The 26,886-nt window shown below is 36.4% G+C and overlaps 1 protein-coding gene across 3 annotated transcripts in view; it reads right to left on the bottom strand.

The window, feature by feature from the left end:
- The window catches only part of LOC115435437 (FERM and PDZ domain-containing protein 4-like), a 96,948-nt gene that overhangs the window by 48,571 nt on the left and 21,491 nt on the right, over positions 1–26,886 (bottom strand). Inside the window, exon 1 of one of the 3 annotated variants that reach the window (XM_030157870.1) lies at positions 15,133–15,592. The exons of the other annotated variants lie outside the window; for them this stretch is intronic. Within the exon in view, the coding sequence (XP_030013730.1) occupies positions 15,133–15,173 (41 nt within the window). The 5' untranslated portion in view covers positions 15,174–15,592. Of the gene's footprint in view, positions 1–15,132; positions 15,593–26,886 lie in introns of those variants that run through there. 3 annotated transcript variants of the gene reach the window in all.

Genomic DNA, 26,886 nt, shown 5'->3' with positions numbered 1-26,886 from the left:
TGAAATACAAAGGAGATGCTTTAGTAGTAAAAGATCTAACAAGATAAAAATAATGTTAAAGATTTAACAAGATAAAAATGATTTTAAAAAATTATGTAACATGGAGTAAAAACATTTAACAAAAATATATGACACACAATAATATGAAAAAAACTATATTTTCAGAGACAGTAGAAATGTCAGTAATGCTTGTCTACATGACCATTGTAACTGTATTTCATGTGTCTGGCAAAAGAGATCATTGGCATTATCACAATGTCATTCACTGCTGTTTTCGACTGAGGAAAAATTCAGTGTAAATATAGATTTATGGCAATTCATTTTTTATTTACATTTTGGTCTTGAATATTAGCAGGTTTATATTTTGGGTCTTGATCTGATAAAGTTTGTTATGTTTTAAACACATACAATTGATTCTTTGCTGGAAGTGATTGTCTCTCTAGTATAAGATTAATACAAAATGTAAGAAAAGTAAAATAAAAAAAACCTTACACACATATAAACTCTACATAAAAACAGAAGTATCTATTTGTATACAATAACATCAGTGGAGAAGTTGTTTTAGGTGGAATTTTTGCATTTGGAGAGGTAAGCTGTGCTATTAAAATGACTATATCATTGCAAAGGCATCCTCAGTGTCTCAATTCATGTACTTCAATAGTTACACTTAGGTTTTGAGTGTGTGAGGGCTCAGAAGGTTTTTAACTCAAAAAGTTGAGCACAGATTTGGATACTTCTCAACCTCAAGTACAAGTTAATGAATAATATTGGAGATAACAGCAAGCCAAGTTTAATGACAGATAATCTAGCAGTAAAAATGCAAAGAAGAAGAATCTTCTGTCACTATTTCCAACTTTGGTAACCGTACAACAGTTTGTTTATTTGAGGAATCTTGACCTTATTGCTAGCAAGTACACGATGTACACAGTAGACTGCATGTAATTGTACTAACATAAGTACTCTTTTTGAGACACAGCGATGTTTTAGTCAAAACTTAACATTTTCAACATGGAATTAAATTTCATAGGTTGCTGTTGAATTATGACTGAAATACCGTTATAGTAGGATTATTTCTTATATAACCTCTTATGTTTCTAAGTCAAAACAGTAATAAAAGATGCAGCAGTAGAAGACATTGTGAATTTGAGTGGGATAATAGTTTTCATCACCAATATCACAGAAAATATGAGCAGAATTCATTTTACAGACGATGTATCTTATTAAAGTTTCATTCCCATTAGGTTTAGTGACACAGTATAGACACATTTCATGTCATTCTAGAGAATTATCTGCAAGTAACATTAAACGTTAAGGTTAGAAAAGGGGGTATGATTCCACTGTCAAAAGACCAGAAGAAACAGATCACTGATTCAACTGAATAAAACTGTGTAGCTGACTTACGTTTTAACACATAAGTTAACTTCACAACTTAATTGCTTGTCAGCTTTAGATATTTTAATGTGGAAGCTGCCAAGAATCTTTGCTGTTGCAAATACATTGTGCATTACAAAATGTAATACTGCGATTCAAGTACTGACTCAAGAACAGTACATCAATATTTTCTTCTCTTCTTAGGCTACTGAGACTCAAAACCTCCAGCTGCAGCCATGTTTATCTTCCGGTCACCTAGCTGCTAAATCCATAGTCTATCGGCAGTAACTGCAGTGAGTCACCACTATTCTGCTGCTTTATGACCGAGCTTAAATGTGGCATTTTTCATGATGCACCGGGCTGCTCTGTGCACTATAAAGTCTCTTCCCCTGCAAATTAACTGTCTGACATTATAATAAAGAGTGAACTGTACTCAAGCTGATTAGTAGGATTTGGAGCTTTATATCCCCCGGAGATGAAATGGAGTTCTTACAAACACTTGCTGGTCTGACTTATGTGGAAACATGCCAACAATGTATGATGATGAAATCAATTAAAAGCTTGCCATAAAAGCGCCACTCCTTACAAAGACATTAAAGTAGATGAGCCATGTGGAGCTGGATTCAGGACCATGGACAGATCCCACCTCCATTCTGGATGCGAGTGAGGATTTTTCAGTCATTGCTGTGTGTAGAATAATGCATGACCTCCACACATATATATACCAAGGCACACGGCAGACGTGTCAGGGTTATGTCAATACCCACAAAGTCAGCTCCATCAATCACAGCTGTCTGGCCTGTTAAACCCTAGGCTATTGCATGTGCATTTTGTAAGGAATCTCCTGCAACATATCCTCAAAAACAGACACTATTTTGACAATTGAAACTCACACATCCTTGTCATGTTTTCTCTTTGTTGCACTTTTGTTCCCTAACCAGACTGAAACAAATATCTGGACTGTGGCCAGACTTTTGACTGTAGAATAACATTCATATGCAGCTCGATGACTGCCCTTTAGTTCGCTGCAAATGGCATTGAGAAGCTTGAGACAAGTACATGAGTTGTTGAAACGTTTTCACCACAATGGCATTTTTTTTTTCTGCAAGGAGAAAGCATTTGGTTGGACAGCTGTGTGTTCTCATTTGCAAGATAAGGTATGATCAGATATAACCTCTTGAAACACATTTGGTTTTTGCAGCTGCACAAATTATAGGATCGGGTGAAAGAAAAAAAACCCCACTAAGCACACAAGCAGAATACAAATAAGTCAGAAACAGATGTGTGAACAAATGTGAAGCATCAGGATTTTATGTTTCCCTTTGGGAGTCACTTAAGTCAAAGCTTTGACTGATTGACATGACTAGGACAATGAAAATGGGCAAAGTGAAATGTGAATCAATACAGAGCATGACCTTTAGAGTACAATGGGGGGTTATGCTTGTTCATCTTGAAGTATTGCTTTTGATGATATATCACTTTTTTGCCTTTCAAGGATCTGCTACACATGACCCCATAATGAGCTACACAAGCCCTTTAAAACACACACAGATTTATTCAGAAAATGTATTCATATTATCCTTAACAGAAAAAAAATAATTACACAAGATCAACCCAAACTGTAAAACTGAGAAACTTGTCTTTTTATCTATACTACACTGTGCCACTTGCTAAAATCACTCTTCTGCACAAGTTGCCAGTGTTATTGTCCATTGCATCTGCAGTAACCAACCCAAAATAACCTATTTCATATCATTTCTTTTCAACCTTTGCAGCACAGCAGTTTGTCTCTGTTGAACAACACAGTCCACTGCACAGCACTTCATTGATTCTTTGCAAATGTCACATAAAGACCAGTAAAATCAAGGGGCAAATATTAAAAAAAAAAAAAAAAAAAAAAAAAAAATATATATATATATATATATATATATATATATATATATGTATGTAATGTCAGGGTTCAACAATTCTTAGATTTGATCAAAGAGTCAGGCTGTTTAGGATAAAACAGCTGCATTATTTCCACTATGACATCAAAATCGCAAAAAGTCACATCTTTTGCAAGTCTCTCTCCAGAAACCAGAAACAATTCCTGTACAGTTTCTGTAGCCATGAGAAAAAAAAAATGAAACTGAAAATAAAACAGCATGTGCTTGCCTGATAATTAGAGACCAGGATTGAACACTCAAGTCCCCAGTTATCAATATAATCACACACTCAGTCACTTAGAGGGTCAATTTGTGATATTAAATGAAACCTAGAAGAGGTCTCTCATTAAAGCCGGTTTGTTTTGTCTATTCTGGGCTTTTTAATAAAGATATATGAACTCTGGTCCACACTCGACAGGTGACAGTAATACAAGTCCATTCATAGCTTCTCTTAATTTTATCATAACATTTCAGTACTTCTCATGAGATTATCCTTCTCCATCTGACCTATTGCATAATGAGAGGTGCAGAGATTCTCCTCAAAACTCACACAATCAGATCTTCTTAAATCTTGCACACTGGTGGCTCAACCCTATGGCAAACAAATGCCAGTTATCAAATGCCAGTCCTTTCACAAATGCTGAGTAATACCTCCTGTCAAACAGTTAGCTCTGCCAATGAAGTTGTATGTCATGTATCCCTCATATCATAGGCCTTGGGAATGTCTTAGCAGTGGAGTTACGGCATCAAAACTTACAGCTACAGACTCCAACAGACTGTGCAATTTCAGAAGTCTTATGATAAATAAATGGGTAAATGTACAAGAACAAAACATCCTCATCACATGGTGTAAGTAGCATTTATATGTAGAATAAATCCTCCAAAGTGAAGGGGGATGGGAAGAATGCACACCTAACAGTGACTCAGAAAACAGGCAAAGACTGTTGATGTTAGTAGACTACTTTTGGTTACATAAAATAAAGTATTGCATTGATAAAAGTGTCATTTCAAGATGAATTCCTGTTAGTTGTAAAGTAGGAGTAGGTCGTAACAGCAGCCACACAGTGAGATGGTCAAAGTGAATTTCTCGTCTTGTTTTTGGGAAACTTCTCTCACTGTATGACTACATTTTGTCATCTTTGATTGGACAGTGTACGGGGAAAACCACCTGTCATTTATGTTTTGGGCAATAAGCTAATCAGTTACTCCCAGAGAAAAAAAAAAAAGAAATCTTTTATTACAGCAACATGCACAAGGATCCGGCAGTTGTATGCGACCTATGCACCACAAAGCATTGGAGCTTAAGGAAGAAGAAAAGGAAATCTGACACACTGAACATGGAACAGCTTGACTGTGGAAAAGACACAATGGATATAACCACTAAAATTTAATGTATTTTGTACTTAGAGTTAGATTATATGATCAAATATTCCATCCTATAACATTACTCACCATTAAAGCCCTTTAAATGTTGATTTCGGTGTCATATCCCCAGAGTCCTCCTTTAACCGAGGTCATGCCTATGGGGAGTTTCACTACCAGATCGTTTCTGGTTGGTTGATTGTACTCGCGTGATATATATGACAAGCAGACATTGACTACCTCAGTGAATTTGGTTTAAGTCAATCGGAAAGGTTAAAGAAAGAGCACAATGTGCAAGTGTGTGTGTGTACATTTGTGAAACACTATGTGGCACAAACCAGAGTATACTGCTAAACACATTCCATCTCAAAACACACACTGACTAAAAAACTGATGACTGCAACATCTGCACCAAACATTGAAGCATAATTCTGTCAGCTAAAAATACCACAGTAGAACAACCGGCACTAAACGCTCTCTAAATAAGATTACACAGAAGGATGGCGATCATTAGGATGAACGGGAAAATACTTATGCTCATGTGTTGCTTCTTGAGTCATATTGTGGGAATGAAAATGCTTTTTCTTCTACTGCAATAAAGAGCAATAATAAGTACAGAAGGGCTGTATATGCTGCAGATAAATATGTTGCCAAATGAATCTAATATGAAGCACACAAGGAAGTATTTCAACCTGTTTTTCAGTTTATAGTACATATCAAACTTGTTACAAACCAAAAAACCTTGAAAATACTGTGAGTCAGTCTTAGTTATGATGTGTTTCATTTTGCTAAAAAAAATCTAGCCTAAAAAAAATGCATCCAAACGTAGAAAATAGATCCCAAATGACTTGGCTTTAAAGGGTGATGTCTTTTGTCTTTCAGTATATTACCTAATAATAAATGTATCCATACTGACGGGCTGATTTACATATGTGTACATAGTGTCAGATCAGGGTTTTACCTACCCTTATAAGACACAGGAACTATTGTGTCCAAATTGCTTTCTGAACTGCCAGGAGATATTTCCTAAAGATTATGCTGCTACATTAAGTATGCAATACTTGAGTTTTTAATCAAATAACAACAAGAATGAGAAAAACTTTTACAGTTCCGAAAGTCTCCACAATCCTGGGGAAAACCCTGTATGATGAATTTTTAACAATTCTTTTAAAGGGTTTTAAACCAGTCAAGCTCTTCTTCCGTCTCCTCCTGTTCGTTGCAAATCAAAAATAGAAGTACGCAAATGTGTGGCAGAGTTGTAGCTCTAAAATAAGCTGTTGAAACATCCAGAGTTTCTCTCTGCTACGGTCAGATAAACATGGGGGTGAAACTGATGTTTGGCTTTTCAATTTAGGCTAAATCAAATTAGTCGATTAATTCAAGTCCAATTAGGGGAAGTAATGATGCTCAGCCAGTAAAGGATGAGATGAAGGATTCCTGCTTTGCATGTGTATATTTTATCTATAGATGTGGAGCTTGTGGGTACTATAGAGGATGATGATTTATAGTCCAGTGTGTTGACAGTGTAGCTATGAATGCTCAGTGGCACTTAAGTATTGTGTGATCATATTTGGGGCAGAACTAATTGCTTCGGTAGTCACTTTAGCAAATGGATGCATGAAAAGGATACAACAGACTGCACAAACTCACTATGGATTCATCATCTTCAATTTTTTCAATCAGTTACCTTGTACTTGAGCCAGATTTTGGATTGTAATGAGTTAAATCACGTTCTCCACCCTCTCCACGTCAGAAATGCAGGGCTACACACTGAACAATTTGCTAATTGTATTGGCATGTGTGCAGCGTTGGCCAAGATCGTTTGCTTTTTTTTTTTTTTTGTACTGTTGTTTAACGTTGCTACTTTAAATTATTTAGCTGTAATGTGTGGTAAGAATTTATTGAGAAAAAACTATTTTCTTTCATTTGCTGTAGCTTGCCCCAATATTTTTGACCTCTGTGCTGTTTCAACAGCTTATTTGTATTTTCCTTCAGTTTTTGCAGTACTTTAATATTCATCAGCTATCTTGCTTGCAGCATCTGAACTGCATAAAAGTAAACATTGTCTTGAGGAGGAATAGACATTTTGAAAGAATGAACACTCTGTGTCATTTGGGGAAAAAAAACACACGTAAAATGAGTCTCAGTTATCTGTGCAAATTGAGTTTACCACCTGCATTATCCTGAACAATATTATATATGATAATACAAATGTGTTTATATAATGAAATGCATGACAGGGCTCAGTACTTACGCATTGCAGTTGTTTACAAATGAATACATTGCCACCGCTTGAATGACTGATTTCTAAGATAAAAAGATATGTTGATTCAACGTTTTTGTTGAATTTGATGAATACGTTCTGCATCGCTGTCTTTTTTTCTGCTGTGAACATCACCACAATAAGAGCATCAGGCTGAATAGGAGAATATGAAATGGAAGATGGTGATATTTATAACTTTCCTTGTGTCCTACAAGCACAAAACTGTGTAGTGTAACAGGGCCAAAGTGATCAATTATTAAATATGCACTTGCTAAGAGGCATGTACAGTATGAAGGCATTTGTGGAACATCTCTGCCCACTCATTCACTCACTCTGTGGTCACATTTCAGATATGCATGCAGTCAGGAATCACTTTAAGTCACGGAGTGTTTGAAGCCCATGTCACAGAACTATAGATGCTAAATTTACATATGTGCAAAGAGGCGCTACAGAAAATGGACAGTGCATTCAGACACAGATTGTGTTAATGTAAATGTCATGTTTGTCCTGAAAGTTCTTAGGAGTTACTCCTTGATGTCTCAATACAATGCACTGACATTAGTGGAAACACATTATGGTGAAAACGTGTATACTGTGTGCTATATGTTTCATGACTTTTTAAAGGGGTGCTATGTGGTACTGATACTGGAACATAATCACAGCTACCAAAACCACCAATGAATCGACGCTACTTCACCACAAACGATACCTGAACTGAGTAAAGTATGAAACTCAGGGATATCCTTCCAACAGACACAGACAGTTGCTCAGAATAACCGTGTGTCTTATAATCTTCACATGCGACTCCAGCCAATATTTTACAGTATGACTCTGTTCACTTAGCTCTGTTTTTAAACAGAAAACAGCCACAGACAAATCGCACATCACCTCAGTTTTCAATTCGGTTTGTGCATAAAGATTCCATTGCCCAAAAACAAGTTCAGAACTGTCATAGTTTAAGTCTGTACCGCAGATCAACAAACTGCAAACATGAGTCACTTTATATGTTCCTAAGATTCATAATCCCATTCCCCCATGAAGGAACACAGCCATTTCAGCTTCAAACTTCATTATTTTACTTAAGAGCTGAGCCCAGTCATAGAAACAATGCCAGTGCATCTATTTTTTTTATCACTTTCTTTGACTCTGAAATTTTTTTACTCCCATTTTCTCCCCTTATGATACATTGACATTTTTAAAATGACATCAGAGCATTTTATTGTAAAAACTCTAATGATAATTTTAGGTCGTATTTGAGTATTATTAAGTTGAAATACCACATGGAGCTCCTTTAGATTACTGACAATACTGACAAAAATATCCTCCTTGATGCTGGATTTTCACAGGAATAAAATGAGGAAAGTCATTCACACAGTCACTTTTAAGTTCAAATGGGGTATTTCCATAACAGAGACTTCCAGCTGGGTAACAAATGAAAGAAACAAAAAACATTAAAGCTGCAGGAGCCAACATTAGGGGAAAAAAAAAACCTAAGAATTGGGACTTTCCTTTAGCAGATCTCTCCTCTCTGCCCAAGTCAAAAGACTAGATATACTGTATAAATAAGCTATGGTGGAAAAATGAAGCCAGATATCACAGTTCAGGGAGACACATATCTGTGATAAACTCTAAAAAAAAAAAAAAAGAAAAAAAAAAAAGTCATGTATGAAACCCTACTTTTCTGAAAACACCTGTGATTGGCCAATACCTTCCATCTGTGGTTTGATTTTCTGTCTGAAAATAGTGCCAAGAAGAGATTCAGTCATCTTATTTCCTCTATGACCACTCAAATCATGGTATGCTGAAAGGTAATTACTGAATTTTTGCCCAGTCATGCCAAAACTCATTACACTTTAGCACTGCTAAGTTCCACCTTGACCCTCCAGAGTGGCTTCAGAAGTCTCGTTCACATAAGTATCAGTACTAGTAAAATTTTTCCAAACCTTTCATTGTTTATCAGGGTCTTATTATAAGCATATAATTCAGAAAGAAGAAGAGTCACTGAAGTGAAAGATGTTGGCACACATGGGAGGTTTTGGTGCTTTTGTTCTTTGGGACTGTAACAGGGTTCAAGACAAGGCCAAAGCCATTACATGGCTTGTTAAGGTACAGAGAGGCCTGTTTCAGCAAATAGAAATGTTTTGCTCTAAACCTATGTGGTGACAGTGTGTTTACAAGGAGGCGTTCATCCATTTATATAGCCTAGTGTACCAATGTGTCATTAAATAATGCACTGAGCCAAGCTACTTCCTAACCAAAATTCCCATAAAATATACATGAAACATGAACGCGCTAACAGCTCTCTGGAGAAACACATGCTGTGCGCCAAAGTCTATTAACATATACAGAACAGTAATATGAGCATGAGTTTTTGCATCACTGATCACAGGGGATAGTATACGGCCATGCGGATTCAGTCAAGCTGTAAGTAAAGAATCACAGTGTAATTGGTAGATGATGCCTGCTGTAAAAGCTATTTGGTTTTTGCGGAACGAAGACGAGGGAAGGAAGTTCAGATCAAAACAGAACAAGAGACAAAATGTGTTTTTCTTCGTTTGCATAATTGATCAAATTTGGTCTCTTGTCAAAGACGAGCGGAAGTGTGAAGCGCATCGCTCCAGTCGTCCTGTGTTATCTGATGTGAGAGATGACTGGAATTATAGAAAGTAAATGTGGTAATCACAACAGAATATTAGTGCTCACCAGGAAATGAATCCATACAGAATATATTGGTAAGAATGAAGGACTGATTACAGATCCCATTTCAGAGCTGCTGTCATTATCAAATAAGAGATTGAGGGATAACTAATGTACAATTCGGCAGAGCTGGAATTAATTTCACTCCAGAAATGCATTTAAAAGAAAGAAACATGCACAAAAAGCACACATTTCCTCTTAAACTGTATCAATGACAATCGTAAAGTGGTATCACACCTATGAAGTTGAAATTACAGAGATGGATAAACAGATAAGTGGATAGATGTGCTGCCATATAAAGCAGATAGAGAGGTAAGGCAGCAAGAGAGAGAGATTTGTGATGTGATTTCATATACTGAATGAAACAGCCAACAGTGTGTTCGCCCTGCCAGCCCCTCCTGCGGTGATCACCGACCAAATCCCTTAGGAGGATTATCCAGACTCAAATCAAGAAAATCGTGCAACTTTAAGGGTTACAGACAGAGGGTGAGAAAGAGAGAAATGGGAGGAGGAGGTGGTGGAGGGGTTGAATGTGTTGCACTTTAGTCTGATAATGCTTTTCCCTCTTCAGTCTCTGATTTCTAGCATATCATAAAGATAGACAACACTTGTCACCATGCAGGAAACCATTTGTTCAAGTGTCAGTGTAGCCAGAATAAACTATTAACACTGGACGTTATATTTTGAAGCTAAAATACATGTCATATTAACATTTATGGACAGGTGTATATGAAGATCAGTGTTTATAGGAATGCACTCATTGTGAAATTCTGTGCCAATACCAATACAGATGTTTAAATATCTACTTGGCCAACACCTAATGCTGATACCAGTGTGTTTTGTTTGTTGATTTTGTTTTTCATATTATTTTGTGCCAGGGAAAGAGCAACATTTTCACTGTTGAAAAAATAACTGAACCATTTTAAAGCCTTCCAGTCATTCATCACTGTATTCATTAATGAGTGTATCATTCAAACAACCTTTAATATAACATAGCAGATACACATCGGTCACTGCCATCAGTGAAATGACATTTTATTTGTTGACAGACACCGGTGTTTGCCTGATATATCGACCGACCCCTAGTCGTGTTTTTGGCAAGAGAGTCAATATATATTAATCGTGGGAAACACATTTTGTTTGTTTTCTGCCAAATTAACTGACAACTCCATTTACAACGTGAAGTGGCTTTCATAACATTTGTTTATTTACATATTTTATATTTTTTTAGATAGATGGAGGCATTGTGTACTGGCCTGAGAGCTGCTGTTAAGTTTTTTTTTTTTTTATTTCTCTTGGTCTGATGCAGGCAATAACAGTATACAGCATATACAAAAGATTATTCAAAAATTAATAAAAAAAAATTTGAATAAATACTTAATTCTCTTTTATATTATTTGTTTGGCATTAATACTAATTCTTCTTAGGTTAAAAAAAACTGCCTTGTCATCATAAGATATTAAAAATGCAACTACCATAGCACTAACATATATATGTAATCTTCACTTTCTCAAAACATACAAGTTAATGTAAATCACATACAATTTCCCATAATACTGTGCAAATCACAGTAACTGACTGTTACTGTTATTGCATTTTTCAGTTTTTTACTGTAAAATCACAGTGTCTTTCATAATATTTAAACCAAACCAAATTCCCTTCCTAACGATAACCAAAGTGTGAAAACTCCTGCCAGTTGAGGAAACAAATACTTTGAGACCATACCCTTTTTTTTTTTTTTTTCAGGAACATGCAATCGCAACATTTTGGGGTGGGTTTCCTCATTTCTAGGTTTTTTTAGATACTGATGTAACTTGTGCTTGGGCCCGTGACCAAATGACAAACACTGATCTGTGTGAACACTTCTCTACGAAGCACCCATTCACATCATATTGTCTCAAGTGATTTTGAAACAGTTCACAGATCATTTTTAAGTTATGAAGCGGCTGATTTTGTCAAAACCACTCTCCAAAATTGTTGCGAAATTCAGTACAATGGAACTTTACCCTCTGAAATAGCAGCATGCCATGGCATAAAGCAGAAGGCAATTTGGCACACATTACTGTAATCTGATATTCAGAACACAAACAAGCCCTGCTGGCCAGTTTCGCTGCCAAATGTCGACACACTAAAGGCAAGACATTCCCTCACTACAAACACTGATACAGGTCCTGTCTTTGTCTTAAGGAGTCAGATAAAAGAGACTGGGTTAATGTTCTTAAACAAGGACAATACCCTCATTATAGGATAAGAACACCAAAAACAAACAGAAAGTTCGATGCTAGAGTCTATTCTACATTCGTACGATTTATTGTTTGCAGTTAAAGGTGATAAACGATCTGCAACATTAAAGTTTATGAAGCAAATTTGGCGTGTACACCATCTGCAAACAGAAGGCTCCCAAATTATATTATGACAGCTCATGAATACACACTGGCCATCTGGGCACTTGCAATGTGTAGCTATGTTGCCAACCATGAAAACACTCTCTTGGTGCCTGTTAGAATAACGGAATTATTCATTTGCACGATTTTACAGTTTATCGGGCCAAATGAGTAAAAGTGGCAGCGGCGAACAAGATGACCGGCTGACAATGTTGACAACCATAAGGAGAAAAGCTCCCCAGGAGGGTCGGGTTCTCGGAAAACAAGCACCTTCTGCACAAAATGGAAACAGTTTATTTCAATTATACATCACATAAAAATTTGATGACACAGCTATGTAATGCATACTCATTAGAGTCACTTCATCCTTGGGTGGTGTGTGACATATTCATCTATATTTATATGCTAAATATTAACACTCTTCAATTTTAGTGCTACATGGAATATTCTGAAATGAAGCGAAAACAATGTCTGAATTGAAATTAGTTTATCAGTTGAAGAACAGTGTCATGGTCACATCACACGAGCATGTTATAGCAGAAATCACAGGGCTGCCTGCATTTTGTTTTTTCTTCATTTTCTCCATTTGTTGCAGATGGTTGGAATAGAATAGAATAGAATAGAATAGAATAGAATAGAATAGAATAGAATAGAATAGAATAGCATTCTAACAGATTCAACTAAATTTAAAAGTGCCATCCAATCTGTGCATCATATATAAAATCTACTATGAACATACAATATAAGATGTTACGTAAAAAAAAAAAAAAAAACCCAAAGCTCAGCAATGGGAAGATGAAAAACTACCATGTGTCTTGTTTGTTTTTTGAAGGATTAATCACCTGTGTATTCTGCTTTGAGTCAAACTGGCTTTGAGTTGCCAAATGTGTAATTTCCTTCCAGGAACAGGCATATTTCTGCTAAATCTGAACCTCAATTTAAGTCTTTCTTCCTCTGACAGAGTCATACACGTACTCCAGATGCTAACTTCTGTTTGTGTGTACATGTGTGGGTTTAAAAGATTTCCATGAGCCACGTTTAGCAGGCTTAGAGATATGAGCGCACATGAGTCAAGGATCATGCAGACACGTATTTATCGATGCTTATGCATGTCTTCACGTGATGTCATATCATATATGTTCAGGCAGGGATTGTCAGTGTGTGCTGAGCTCTTCATTACTGCTGCAACTCCTCTGTCTTAAGACTTCTCGGGGGATTTTTCTTCCTTTTGAATAAAAACCGCCTTCTATCATGTCTCTCTCATTTAAGTGCCATATCAGTGGAGGCAGGTCCAACCCCATGAACTGCTCTATGATTGAGTAGGAATGGTCTTCATTTATGAGGGCTGTAAACTGGATAAATAAAGTTTTCATGAAGCCACGATTTATATCTAAAATTTTTATTACTTTTGGAGTATAGCTTGAAACCAGGCTATCTTTAAAGAACCCTTTTTCTGCCTCTATTCCCTAGTATTAGTTAGAGATACACTAATGAATTTGTGCCAATGGGACGTTTTACAAACTAACACTGTAGGCACAGCTTAGTGGTCATTGGCTACTATTAGGCTTCTAACTGGAAAACAGGAAGAATCAATCCAAAAGATTACAGCCATTCCCACCTAGGTTTTTTTTAAAGTTAGTTTAATGTTGAGTTTTACTTGTTGACTACTGATTTATCATTGATAGTTGATAGATGAATCCATTGTTTAAGTAAAAAGCTTAACAAATGTGAAGATTATCTGTTTTTTTGACTCCTCTATGAGAGTAAATTGAATTTATTTGGGTTTAGAACCAAGCAAGACACTTAATGACTGTGAGACTCACTTTCTCTCCATTTTCTGACATTTTTTTCAGACCAAATGATTAATCGGGTAAATAAAAACATTTTGTTGATGTCCTGTAGTCTCACATTTACTGATTAATTACTCTGCATTTGATCTTCTGCAAGTCAGATTTACTCATTAGTTGTTCAGTTGTCTTGTTTTTTAATAAAGTAAAAGTTCATTTCAGACAGGAAGTACACAAAGTGGTCTCAGTTGCACAATGTTATGGGATGGGATGAGGATGTTATTGTCATTATCATTATTAAATCAGCCTTTTAAAATTCTCTTCCAGGTGATGCCAAGTATTTGCATTCCTGTTTTCAGTGTCCATTCCCTGCATTTCTATCTTTATCTATTCATCTTCACTCATCTTTTCTTAATCCCCTCTATGTTTCTATTCAGTCTCTGAACATGTCTTTCAAGAAGACACCTCCAAACTGTGGTGATTTCTTATACAATCAGACCTCAAACAATAGAGGCAAAAAACAGAACAGCTTCAACCAGACAAAGTTTCCAATATCTTCTTTTCATGTTCAGAAACACCTCAGATGCTTCACCTCTGATGTCTCCTGTATCCTTGTCTCACAGCTGAAATACTTATTACCTCAGCAGTCATAAAACATATTGGGTGAAATGCACAGATGCGGGGAAAGGGAATCTAGGGTTAACTCTATGACAAACATCACAAAAACTGCTACTTTTTCACAGTTTCATCTGGAATTAACTACAGTGGATCAACTTGGATGGATTCGTTCAAAATTTGAAACATTCATTGGGTAAGCTTTACTTGTCTATCTCTCATAAAAGTAAAATAAAAGAAATTAAAAGACCATAACAGACCTAATGAGGGAAAATGCCAAACTTAAAGCAGTCTTTCTTCCTGTAAGTAGTGAAAACAGTTGTTTAAGACAAACTTAATATTGATAAACTGACAAGTTGTTGAAGTCTCACTTCTGAAATAATGAAAACAATTTTGTTCCTCTATTAGGATATTATGAAAACTATTAATTAGTTAAATTAAGGTCAATATTAGCTGGAAAATCTTTTTAAGAGACATACATATTCTTAGATTAGATTTCTAATGAAGAACATATCTGAAAGGGTTGTTTTTCTTTTTTTTGTTCAGAAACAATCATTTTAACTTTTTTGAAATTCCTTTTTGCAGTGAAAACACACACTGAATGCATCCATGTACACACACATTTACAGGGAATGTCATGGATGACTTGCATGACAAATATGTTGACATGACCATTAAGAAAGACAACTCAGAGCAGAAGTGGAATAACTTAGACACACACTCACCCTGACAGCTTAGCCATCTTGGAGAAACCAAACATGTCCATGTGGTCCTGTTACAGAGCGCTACGTCCCAAAGCTCAGGTGCTGCTCATCTGCATTCTAATCCACACTCAAATCCACTTACATATAAAACACAGACATTCCAGTTTCAACCTGGATCCATATCAGAAGTCAACAGAAGCCTTTCCAAACACAAAACTCAGAATCTTTCTGTTCAAGGAAATTCAGATGCTGGCAAGTATCACCCTTGTTGCATGCCCCATCAGGAGTCAGTCCAGTTTCTTGTCTTTTCACAATGTTGCGTTGTAAAGTGACGGGTCACCTCCCACCCCTCTGCTCCCTCTGGGACGTCTCAGCCCTTTGTGCCTCTCTCCACCTGATCTAGTTGGGCTGCAGGAAGCCCTCTGTGTGTGCTTTCCATCTCATCGCATGGAAGAAGTGCAGTGATCCCAACCGCGGCAAGCAGAAGAGAAAAGAGGAGGAGGAGGGAGCGAAAGACAGAAGAGAAGAGGGAGGGGGAGGGACAAAGGATGACGGATGCTCTCTGGCTCTGGCTTTGCCCTCCGTTGATCAGGTCTGTGAGTCCCTTTGCGGGGCAGAGGAGAGGATGGAGTGAGGATGCGGAGAAAGGAGGAAGGAGAAGGGGGGGGTTGAGAAGAGGCAATCAAGATGAAAGATGGAGGAGGAACAAAACTGAGTAAAAGTGCTTTGGTTGTAAAGCGAAAGCAACTGAAGGAGAGGGAGAGGGGGAGAGAGAGAGAGAGGAGAGAGAGAGAGAGAGAGAGAGAGAGAGAGAGAGAGAGAGAGAGCAGTGATGAGCCGAGTAATGCTGACTCTGCAGAATGGGACGCTGATGGGAGCAAGACCCCGTCTCTCAGGATTTTCTGTTTTTTTTCCCCCCACCACCAATCAGTTTTACTAAGTGGGGTTGTGAATGTGCATACTCATACTTAGCACTATCATCATAATGTAAACATGCATTCATCTGCTGGAACACAGACGGCTTCCTTGATACTCATCCAGAAGCAACATTTGGCATTGCATATTTTTAAGTCTGCCTGCATTTTCTGTAAGAGATGAAGAAATGATAAAGCCCTGACAAATACGTTCAGTTGAGAAGAAGGAACTGACTGAAATTAAATACATTTTAAGATTTGGGTCAGTTTTACAGCCTGACTTTTCAAGGGCTTTTGTTTGTTGTTTTTTTATGCATCCCGTCACACAGCCTTTCATCCAACCCTGACAAGTCCAACTGTGTATATATATGTGCAACTACATGTGTGCACGTAAACAGATGGTAGAGCCATAGCAAGATGCTGCCCTTGCTGGCCCTTTGCCACAGGGGCCAAACATGGACCACAAGTGGATCTCAGCACTGAATATAAATGTTAATTGGATGCAAAACAGAGGAAAGCACTGTGTGATTAAATTATTTACAACTCAACTGAACTGGGCATGAAATACAAGAATGAAAGGTTAACGTAAGTGAAAAAATAAGTTTAAAGCAATGTTCTAATTTTATTTTAGTAGTCACCAGTGTCGATTACATAAAAATATCTTTATATTTGTAGGTTTGGAACAATACATTGATGTAACTGAATACACTTCATAAGGGACTTCAAAAAGCCCAAACTCAATCATCAATATTGTGGTAATTCTTTCAACAGACACCTAATACAAGAGACCTCTGCATGCTTATGGTAACTGAAAAGGCTGATTAAGAACAATCAGCCAGAACAGACGCTGATAGATGATGTAAGCAATGTTTTTCCAAATAAATAATGAGTGCACTCCAAGTTACCATCAGTACTAGTAAATAAAATAAATCAGATCTAACACTATCTGTGGTACAACACCTCTTTTAATCAGGCCTGCGGTCCATAACTGCACCTGTTGTGTTGATCAGTTTACTGAGGAATGGGTTTTAATTTGCACGTAAGTAAAAGAAAGCGTCACTCAGTGTTTATTGAGTTAGAATGTCGCTACATTTCACATCAATGTTCCTTTGGCTGCATGGATGAAATCAAAAGAATTTGGAGGGCAAAGGTCAACTTAAAGGTCACTGTGAGCTCACGTCTGTCTGATGTCATGATGCCTAATGAGCATGGTATCTCAGAAACAGCAAGAAAGCCTTTCTTCATGTTTGGCACTTGGACTGAGAGGATGAATTATTGATATTTTGGTAGCCAAAGGTCAAAGGTCAAGGACATTGTGACTATGTGAGCAGATTACGATACAAGAATAATGGATACAGGTTACTGAACCACCTTGTTTTATGGAGGGAAATTGTATTTTGTTAGCCTAAGTCATATTTTTGGCCAAATTGTGATATCTGTGTACATTTATTCTAGTAACACAACTGCTTCATTTTGTGTCATTGGCTATGATCTGAAAAAATATGACTTAAGCAATTATGCTATGAGGCAAACAATTTGTAAAATAATAAGTATTTTTATATGACAAGCTTTGAATAAAAGACTTAAAGATTCATAGTGGGAGTTATGGTTACGAAGTTATTAGTTAAATAAGGGATTAATTGGTTGATGGAAATATAATCAAGTTAGTTTCAGATCTTTTAGACCTTGGATTTATTTAATTAATGGCCTTTACCTACATGAGTTCATCCTGAGTCTGAATAAACAGTCAAGGTGTTCCTGGGATACTTCATTCAATAGACTGGACAGACATGATATCACACTGACCTTGAACTTTGACCTTTGGACATCCCACTATTTTCAGCTCATCCATGAAAGTGTCAAACTAAATATTTTAGGAAAATTTTGCAATGGGAACCAATGGACAGGCCCTCTGACGGAGACACTTTTAAAAAATAATCATTATTTTCAATTTTTTATATATGGTAAAGAATTCCCTGTAGCAGAGGTTTTTTTCTCTGTGCCATGGTTAGTATAATCTTTTTAGACAAAGGGCCACTTGTTAGTGCATATGACTCTACCAGAGGATGCACAAATTTCTAACAGGTGAAAAAGATTTGAGGATCTGTCCCTTATCTGGATCCATCCCAAAAGTTTAATGAGTTTGTCCTTGGCTGTGCCCTACCCATCCACCAAGAGGGTAATAATTCATGATAATGGCTATGTAATATTCGTCAGGTACTGTAATAATACGCCAGAGTCCCATTCAGCAGCTTCGCACACAAGCTTTCTTTATATTTGCAGCTCATTTAAACTGACTTCATATTTTTACAGTGTACGCATTCATCATTTACTTTAATGAGAATCTCAATAAAGACAGCTATTAAGTCCTACTTATTTCAGCTCTCGGTGCATTATGCACTCCACTGTATCACCAGACAATTTAGAATGGTGATAATTACTGGATTGGATTCTGATAACTGACTAAATTTGTAGTTTTCCAGCTGTCACATCAGGGCGGAAACAGGGGAAAACATAATGCCAACTGACACGTGTAATGAGAGGAATGGAAGCAGAACCTCAAATTGAATGGCATAAGATTTAAGAATTTATAAAAGTTACTCTGATGGTTTGGGACAGACCAATCACTATTCATGAACATGAATATTTCTCCGGGGAGCAGGGTTACACTGCATATTTGATCACATTAAAAGTTTGAGTAGCTGCTATCTTTTTTGTATTTTAAGAGAGAAGTTTTTTTTTTTTTAAATATTGCTTAGACTTTCCCAGAACATTAATGCAAGTGATGCATATACATATTTAAACATTCTTTTGCTGGAGAAAATAACCAAAAAAGTATATCTGTCATTATGTCCCGAGTCCCCTCTGTTTTTGTCAGTACAAAACAGCAGTGCCAGAAAGCGGCAGTCTTACGTCAGGCAGCTTTGAAGCAGAAAAACCCTTTGATGACCATCATCCACCCCGAAGCTGCACACACACATGCACACATATGAAGACACATGCATGCACACACATCAAACGTACTTTGTTGGTGGCAGTGTATGAAAGACCCTGTTGCTCACTTGTAATTTCATACTGGTTTGGTCAGACAGATGAACATAGACCCCCTTTATCTGTTACGATATTCAATTTCCTGTCAGTGTGCGAACAGAAGCTATTTCAGGATATTTATAGTTATAGTGCAACAGTAGGGGATTTCTGACAGCAGAATTCAATCGTGATTCCAATATGATGTGACTTTTTGACATATTTGGCAAATTAATATGTCTGCGAATTGGTGATTTCTCCAAAAGGTGCATCTCTCAAAGTTAGGAGGGCAGCAGTAATAAAACATTACTGTGCAGCTAATCCAATCATTTCAAATACAATTTTCTGTACCTGCTTGATTTGACAGAAGGTACTGAGATATAAGAGCCAAGACCAACAGGTATGAGCAGAGCTATAAAGGCATAAATATTGGATTGTGTTTCAATTGAAAGAGGTCATGATGTCTGATGAATCCAAATTGACCCTGTTCCAGAGTGATGAGCACAGCATGGTGAGACAAGAGGTGGGTGAAGTGATTCCCCATCATGCTTAATGCTTACAGTACAAACCTGTGGGGGCAGATCCAGGTTCAGCAACGTCCTGTGTTCATAAAATTAGATCATCTGACTATCTGAATGTACTGAATGACCCAGTCTGAACATTATTGACATATAGAAGTTGACAAATACCAGGATTCATCAAGATGAAATTGTATGCTACCACAGAGTCTAAACCTGAACCCTGCTGAGAATCTTTGGGATTTGATGAGAAGGCTTGACACAGCAGACTCTCCCATCATCAGTACAAGACCTTGGCAAAAAAATTGATGCAACACTAGACAGAAATAAATGACATTTATTGCAATACTGCATAAGCACTGTGCAGTATTAATGACGCCATGGTGAATGTGTCCTTTAATCAAATCTAAAGGCGGTCCAACAAAATAATGTGTATATGAGATTGTCCTTTGCCTGGACTGTATATAGGACATAACAGTAGAGTATGTGAAACATGTTTTGCTCAATAAGTAGACCAATAGATTTACCCCATTGATATTAAACATATCCCGTGGTTTCCAACAGAGCTTATGGTCTATAATCACTTAAACTCCTCCTTTATAATGATCTAATTACTGAAACAGATTAGTTGCTTTACATTATCAGGTACTAAATAATGCTATTTCACCATCCTAATACATCTGCATCTCTTGTTTTTGGCTTGACACTGCATACACATTTGTGCCACACACTCCTTTACGTTCTTTGTTTTGTTTCAGATGGCAGCAGACAACTCCGCTGTCCTCTAGCTACTAAAATATGTGGGAAAATGTAGCTTGGGTGGACATTACTGCACTGTTTGATCAATGAACAGCACTTCTAAAAAATATGCATTACCACCAGACTGCTGAGAAATGTACTGAAACTACTAACCAACTTCACAGCATCAGTACCTTTTAAACTAATTACTAAAATGAATATGTTAACTGTATTTGTGTAACTTGTCTGATGGGAATGTAGTGGGAAATGACATATATTTGGTTAAAGTACTTTTAGTGGCATGCAAAAAAGCTATTACAAGGAACTAGGGAAAAACAGAACCACCAACAAAGGACCACTGGATCACAATTATTGAAAGAATCTATACAATGGAAAAAATAACTCACAAATTGTGACTACAAGAAGCACAAATGGACAAATAAATGGAATAAATGGACTGATTACACAACCCGGAATGGTGGAAGGACTGAATAATGTGAATGTAAGGTTGTGCAGTGTGCCCAAGCAAGGTTTGTTTGTTCACTTTTTGTTGTCTTTGCTGATTATATGTTTATAAAATTTCAATAAAAACTTAAGTGAAAAAAATAGAAGTAACTTGTGACAACACTACTTAATTGGGAAACTTTCTCAACCCATAAAGGTACACATCTTCCAACATATTTTGACATACATACAAAATCAGCACATTTGGAGAGACATGGATTCATTGGATAGGAAGAAGATTAAAAACTGCAATCTGAAATGCAACTGAAAAGGTCAGACAAGTGTAGTAGAGTATATAAATACATTTGCTCAAGTAAAGAACAAGTACTACAATCTTGTACTTAGGTACAGTACTAGAGGACAAGAACTTAGTTACTGCATCTCCGCCTAAAATGTTTCTGACCTAAATATGACATATAATGAACAACACTAGAAATGTAAGTTTTGTAGGAAGTGAGAAAATATCCTTCAGAAGCCATGTGAGTAGGAAGGCTTTATACAAACTATTTAGAAAGAACTGTAAAGACAATAAATCTGTGTGTTTCTTTTGTTGTGCAGTACATAAACATATACTACAGGGGGTGAGGTGAATTCTGTTCATCTCCATTGCACCACAGAGAAGAACAATTTATTTACACTTATTTATATATATTTCTTTAATTATCATATTGATGATATGTTGTCTAGTACATATTGTACAAATTGCTGTTGTAATTGTGTTTTAATAGTGTTTAAATATGTATATTTGGTTTATATATGTATATACAGTATACACATTCAGAGCTATATGCATGTTTGTGTATTTAGAGTTACATATATACATATACAGGGTGGGGAAGCAAAATGTACAATATTTTGAGGCAGGGATTGAAAGACAGTATATGACCAATTAGTTTATTGAAAGTCATGAGAATTTATTTGCCACAAGAAAATGTACATAATAGAAAATGTTTTTATTCTATGTGTCCTCCTTCTTTCTCAATAACTGCCTTCACACGCTTCCTGAAACTTGTGCAAGTGTTCCTCAAATATTGGGGTGACAACTTCTCCCATTCTTCTTTAATAGTATCTTCCAGACTTTCTCGTAATAGTTTTGCTCATAGTCATTCTCTTCTTTACATTATAAACAGTCTTTATGGACACTCCAACTATTTTTGAAATCTCCTTTGGTGTGACGAGTGCATTCAGCAAATCACACACTCTTTGACGTGTGCTTTCCTGATTACTCATATGGGCAGAAATTTCTGAAAAGGTATGGATAATAGTGTTAGGTATGATTATGACATCAATATATGTTTGGTTTCAAAACAGTTGACGTAGTGCCTGCTGAGAAAAAACAACTAAATGTTCATTGTAAATTTTGCTTCCCCACCCTGTATGTATATATATATATATATATATATATATATATATATATATATATATATATATATATATATACACATATATATTTCTCTTTTGTTGTATTTATAATTTCCCTCCTGCTACTTTTTACTATACTTAAATGAAGCACTGTAACACACAAAAATCCCCCCCTGGGACTAATAAAGTATTCTGATTCTAAAATGTAGCTCCCTGTTGCAAAGGTGATAGTGATTTCTACATAAACAACTCAGAGACAAAGAAGGGCATACTGATCCGAATTCAGCAGGAAGCAGCTTTGAACAAACAAAGCTTGACCATTTATTTATCTATTACCATCCAGAGGACTTGACATGACAGATATGTTTCCCTACAGATAATTTAAACTCCCATGGGAAAATCTCATTATGATGCTGATTTATTGGACATGGCATGTGGTGTTCTTCTAAATAAGACAGAAGAGATGTGGAGATACAGATAGACCACACACACACACAGGTTAATGATTAACTCTGTGTGTGTGTGTGTGTGTGTGTGTGTGTGTGTGTGTGTGTGTGTGTGTGTGTGTGTGTGTGTGAGCCATCATAGACTACAAGGTGAAGGATCGCTGAATGCCAATGTGCTCCACGTTAATGCAGTACACAAGCTCTGTCTTTCCCACGTCTCTCTCTCTCACACGTACACACTAGAATGGTAACCTTGGGCTATATTGTTATTCATTAGTGGACAGAGGCGGGCAGGCTGCCTCTCCTCCTCTTATCTCTATGGGACACCAACCAGTAGAGGGATGCCAGTGGCGTTCCTATCTGTCCTCACTGTAATAAGCATCACTGTTTTAAATCAACCGAGCGCAGAGATCAGACAGCAGCCTTGAAAGATAAAAGAAAGGTCCTGCTGTCCTGTCTGTCAGGTGCTTAACACTTGTATGGGATGGATGGAAATATTATATTAAGCAAAAAAAAGACTCACTGTGCAGACATGTTTTAATTAATCAGAGAGGAATAATTGTTGGGTTCTATGATTTATGTATTTCAATACATAGTATGCAAATTCTGTTGATAAAGCATGACTGAATTTACTCAAAATTCATGTTTACAGATGAGAAAACGTATTTGTAAGTTTTATTCACATTACTTTTAGGTATGCTCTCTTTATAATAATTTCTAATCAAATGACTACAAGTAAAGTTACGCATTAATATTAATAAAGAAGATCCAATGAAAACTTTAAATAAAACTAGTTTGTAACTGCTATACATTAAAAACTGCAAGCCTTAACAAAAATAAACATTTTTGTGTTGCCTTTTCTTTTGCAGGAGTTTAGTCATTTTAATGCCATGAACAATTTTCCATCCAAACAATTTGTTCCTTGCCAGTGTTGCTACATCCTGTGCTTAGCGCTAGCCAAAACAAAATTTATTTATTAAGAAATGGAAACTAGTTGAAATGAGTGTTCTTTTTCTTTATTATTCCAGACTGATAATGGATAGTGCCAGGTGTATGTCGAGCAGAGGTACAGTGCTAACAAAATATAGCGATAAGTCTGACTACATGAGACTGACATGGACCTAGTCATTTTTACATAATTCAATGGGTAATTGTATGTATTACAGTGTAAAATGCAATATTTTGACCCTGAGAAAGGTGTTCCCAGTGAAAGACATGAATACTTTTAGTCTATAATAGTTTCCATAAACCCTTAAACTTGCACATTTTCCATTTTATTCCGCAGTTTTACTCCAGATGAGACAAGCTCGACAAGCTGGAATCAAGCTTTGGTAGACCAGTTTTGTTAAATCACAGAAGGCCAATGTACTTGCTATGTGTTTTATTTGTTTTTATGTCTGTGTACTGCACTTTGGCAAAACGTGTTATTTTTAAAGTGCTTTATAAATAAAGTTGACTTGACTTGCTACTTCAGATAGCTGGTGATGATGGAAGTCTTCTATTTAACAAACAAATCTGTCTTTGTTACAGAAAGCAAGTAATACTTAATATGTCCAACTATTGCTTTTATTATCCACATTTGTCAGACATACTGTGACTAAGTGTGATCAAGGCTAAATTAAAAAGAAAATATTATCAGATTCGTTAAAACATGGTTCCCTTTGAATGAGTTGCTCTTTAAGGTGAAGTTCCGGTCATAGGTTTTTCTGAGAGCCTGTAAATGTTGAATGGGTGTCTCTGAACTAATGAAGCGATGATCCTACATATCTATCACACACTCCACTCAGAAAGTTAAGAATGCAGGCTTGTTTAATAAACCATCACTTTCTCGCATATTTATTAAGCGTTTCTGCATCGGTGCATGCAGAGAAGGTTTTGTGCCCTGAATGACTCCCTTCCATGCTTTTCCAAAAAAAAAAAAAAAAGAATAAATAAAATAGTTGATATACAGAAAATAAATTGGTTTAATTAGACCTCAGCATCAGCTTTGGAAAATTAAGTTTATTTGTGGAAAATATGTGGGTTAGGATCATAGCTGTTCCCATAGTTCTCTGTAACCATTTGATTAATCTGTCATTTAAAATAAAACTTTTCCTCTCTGCATTGTTTCACCAAGTCAAAAGAACTTAAAATACCGCTCCTCACTTATTCACACTCTGAAACATGCAAAGTGAAAACAAATATGAATAAAACAGAGATGGGTTTCTGTTTTTGGAGTAAAAACTACAGAATTTAGTGATGACCTGAAATTGTGTAGCTTTGTTGAGTTACAAAACAGCCTTCAAACATATAATATTTCAGGCTTGTAATGTAAAGTGAGGTTAATGTAAGGTAATTAAACAATACGAGACTTATGTATTTTTATTTCTTTGGTATAGTGTTCTAGATAATTCAGGGGATAAGCAAAAATAAGCCATCTTCCTTTGCTTATTCCTTCTTTGGTTGCTGATTGTGGAAAAAAAAAACAAAAAAACAAAAACATCTGCAAAATAATGGTTGTTTTGTATATGCATGTATCTGAAATAACATTCGCCATTCATTCATTCAAAAAACAAAAAATTAATTAATAAAAAAGTAAATTAAGTAATTAATCAGAACAAACTGAGTAAACTTGAAATTGTTTGACTTATGCTTATGATAAATAAATAAATGGGATTATCCAGTATTACCAAATCTCCAAGCTCATGAAAAGTTGAATTTTTAGAGACACAAGGACAGCGACGCTATAAACATAATGATTAAATAGAATATGATGCATTTTCTGAAGATTAAAGACAAACAACACATAAAGTCATTGAAATGGGCTCAGTAAATCTCCATCTACAGTAGTAAAATTAATCCAAAAACATTGCATAGAATATAAAAGACATTAATCAGGACCCTTTAACTGCTTTTACATGGACCATACGAGTCCATTTTGTTGAAGAGTATTAAATGTATTTATTTTTATTTAAATAAGGTTTTCAATTCAGAAGTTTTACTTGTAGTGGAGTGTTTATGAGCTTTTGCATTAGAACAATTCTCTTGGATTTTATTATTATGATGTGTGTTTTCTATCAATATATTGGTCAGGACGATGATACTCGGAATAATAAAGGTGTTTCATTAAACTCTTTTTAACACCTCTGAAGATGCAGTCACAATCTCCCATCATGCAATGCTGCTGCACCAGCTCGCAGTCATTACAGCAGATAAAGTGGGCGCCACCCTTCACATGCGCGCGCACACACACACACACACACACACACACACACACACACAGGCACTAACTTTATGTGACTCATCTAAACAATGAGATCATAGAATTTCATTCCCTCACTGCCTTAATCCAGCCGGCAATCTCTCTCTCCCTCTCTCTTTTCCTTACGACATAGGCCTAATCTGATTGGGCGGACAGCTCTACAGTGACGGAGGGCAGTTGGAGGCAGGAATGGTGTGAGATAGAAGAGAAATAACCTAGATTGTTAAAAGAAGGTGGGTGTCAGACAGAGAGAAGGGGATGACGGAGGTGTGACGGAGAGATGAGGGTAAATGCAAGACAAAGGTGATATGTGAGCTGATGATGGACTGAGAGAGAAGAGGGTGGAAGTTTAGGTTGGACAAAGGAAGGTGAGAAAGGACAAGTGGAGGCACAAGGAATGGATTGTGCAGTATGAGGAAGAGACGAGGGGAAATGTAGAGAGTGTACATTCATATACTGTATTGCTATTCAACATGAGGGTCAGCAAGCACAGCCATTTTTATATGAATATTTTAGAAAAAAAAGTATCAGAGTTCAGCAGCAGCCCAAATAAGCACCCAGTCCTTGTACTGAGCAAGAATACAGACCAATTATGGCCAAATAAGGAAGATTTTGCCAGTTAGGTGGTGTCAGCAGCAGCAAATCTCAATTGTTTCATTTTATGTAGTGTGTTTCTCGTAGATAAAAGACCTGGGATGCTTCATAATTGACCAAAAAAAGACAGCACCTAGACGACATCAGCAGTACTACACTGCAAGATACTTCTACTTTGGTTTCATTTTGTCCTTACTTTTTGATAAACAGAAAGTCTACCATGCATCTACAACTGGTTCTTCTACAAAATATAACAGGAGCTGAATCTATTCTTATTTTCCCCTCAAGTATTGACAACTCTTAGTGTTACAGACTAAGTTTTTACAAAAATCAGACAGAAAACATCATTTATACACCACTTGTTTACGTTCTGTTTTTTACACTCAGTTACTAGTCCCTCCCAACATCACAACAGATTTGTGAAAAACAGA

Source organism: Sphaeramia orbicularis, chromosome 2, assembly GCF_902148855.1.
Source record: "Sphaeramia orbicularis chromosome 2, fSphaOr1.1, whole genome shotgun sequence".
Taxonomy (NCBI): Eukaryota; Metazoa; Chordata; class Actinopteri; order Kurtiformes; family Apogonidae; genus Sphaeramia; species Sphaeramia orbicularis.
The sequence above is the reverse complement of the archived record's forward strand: the minus strand, read 5'-3'. Positions and strand labels throughout refer to the sequence as shown.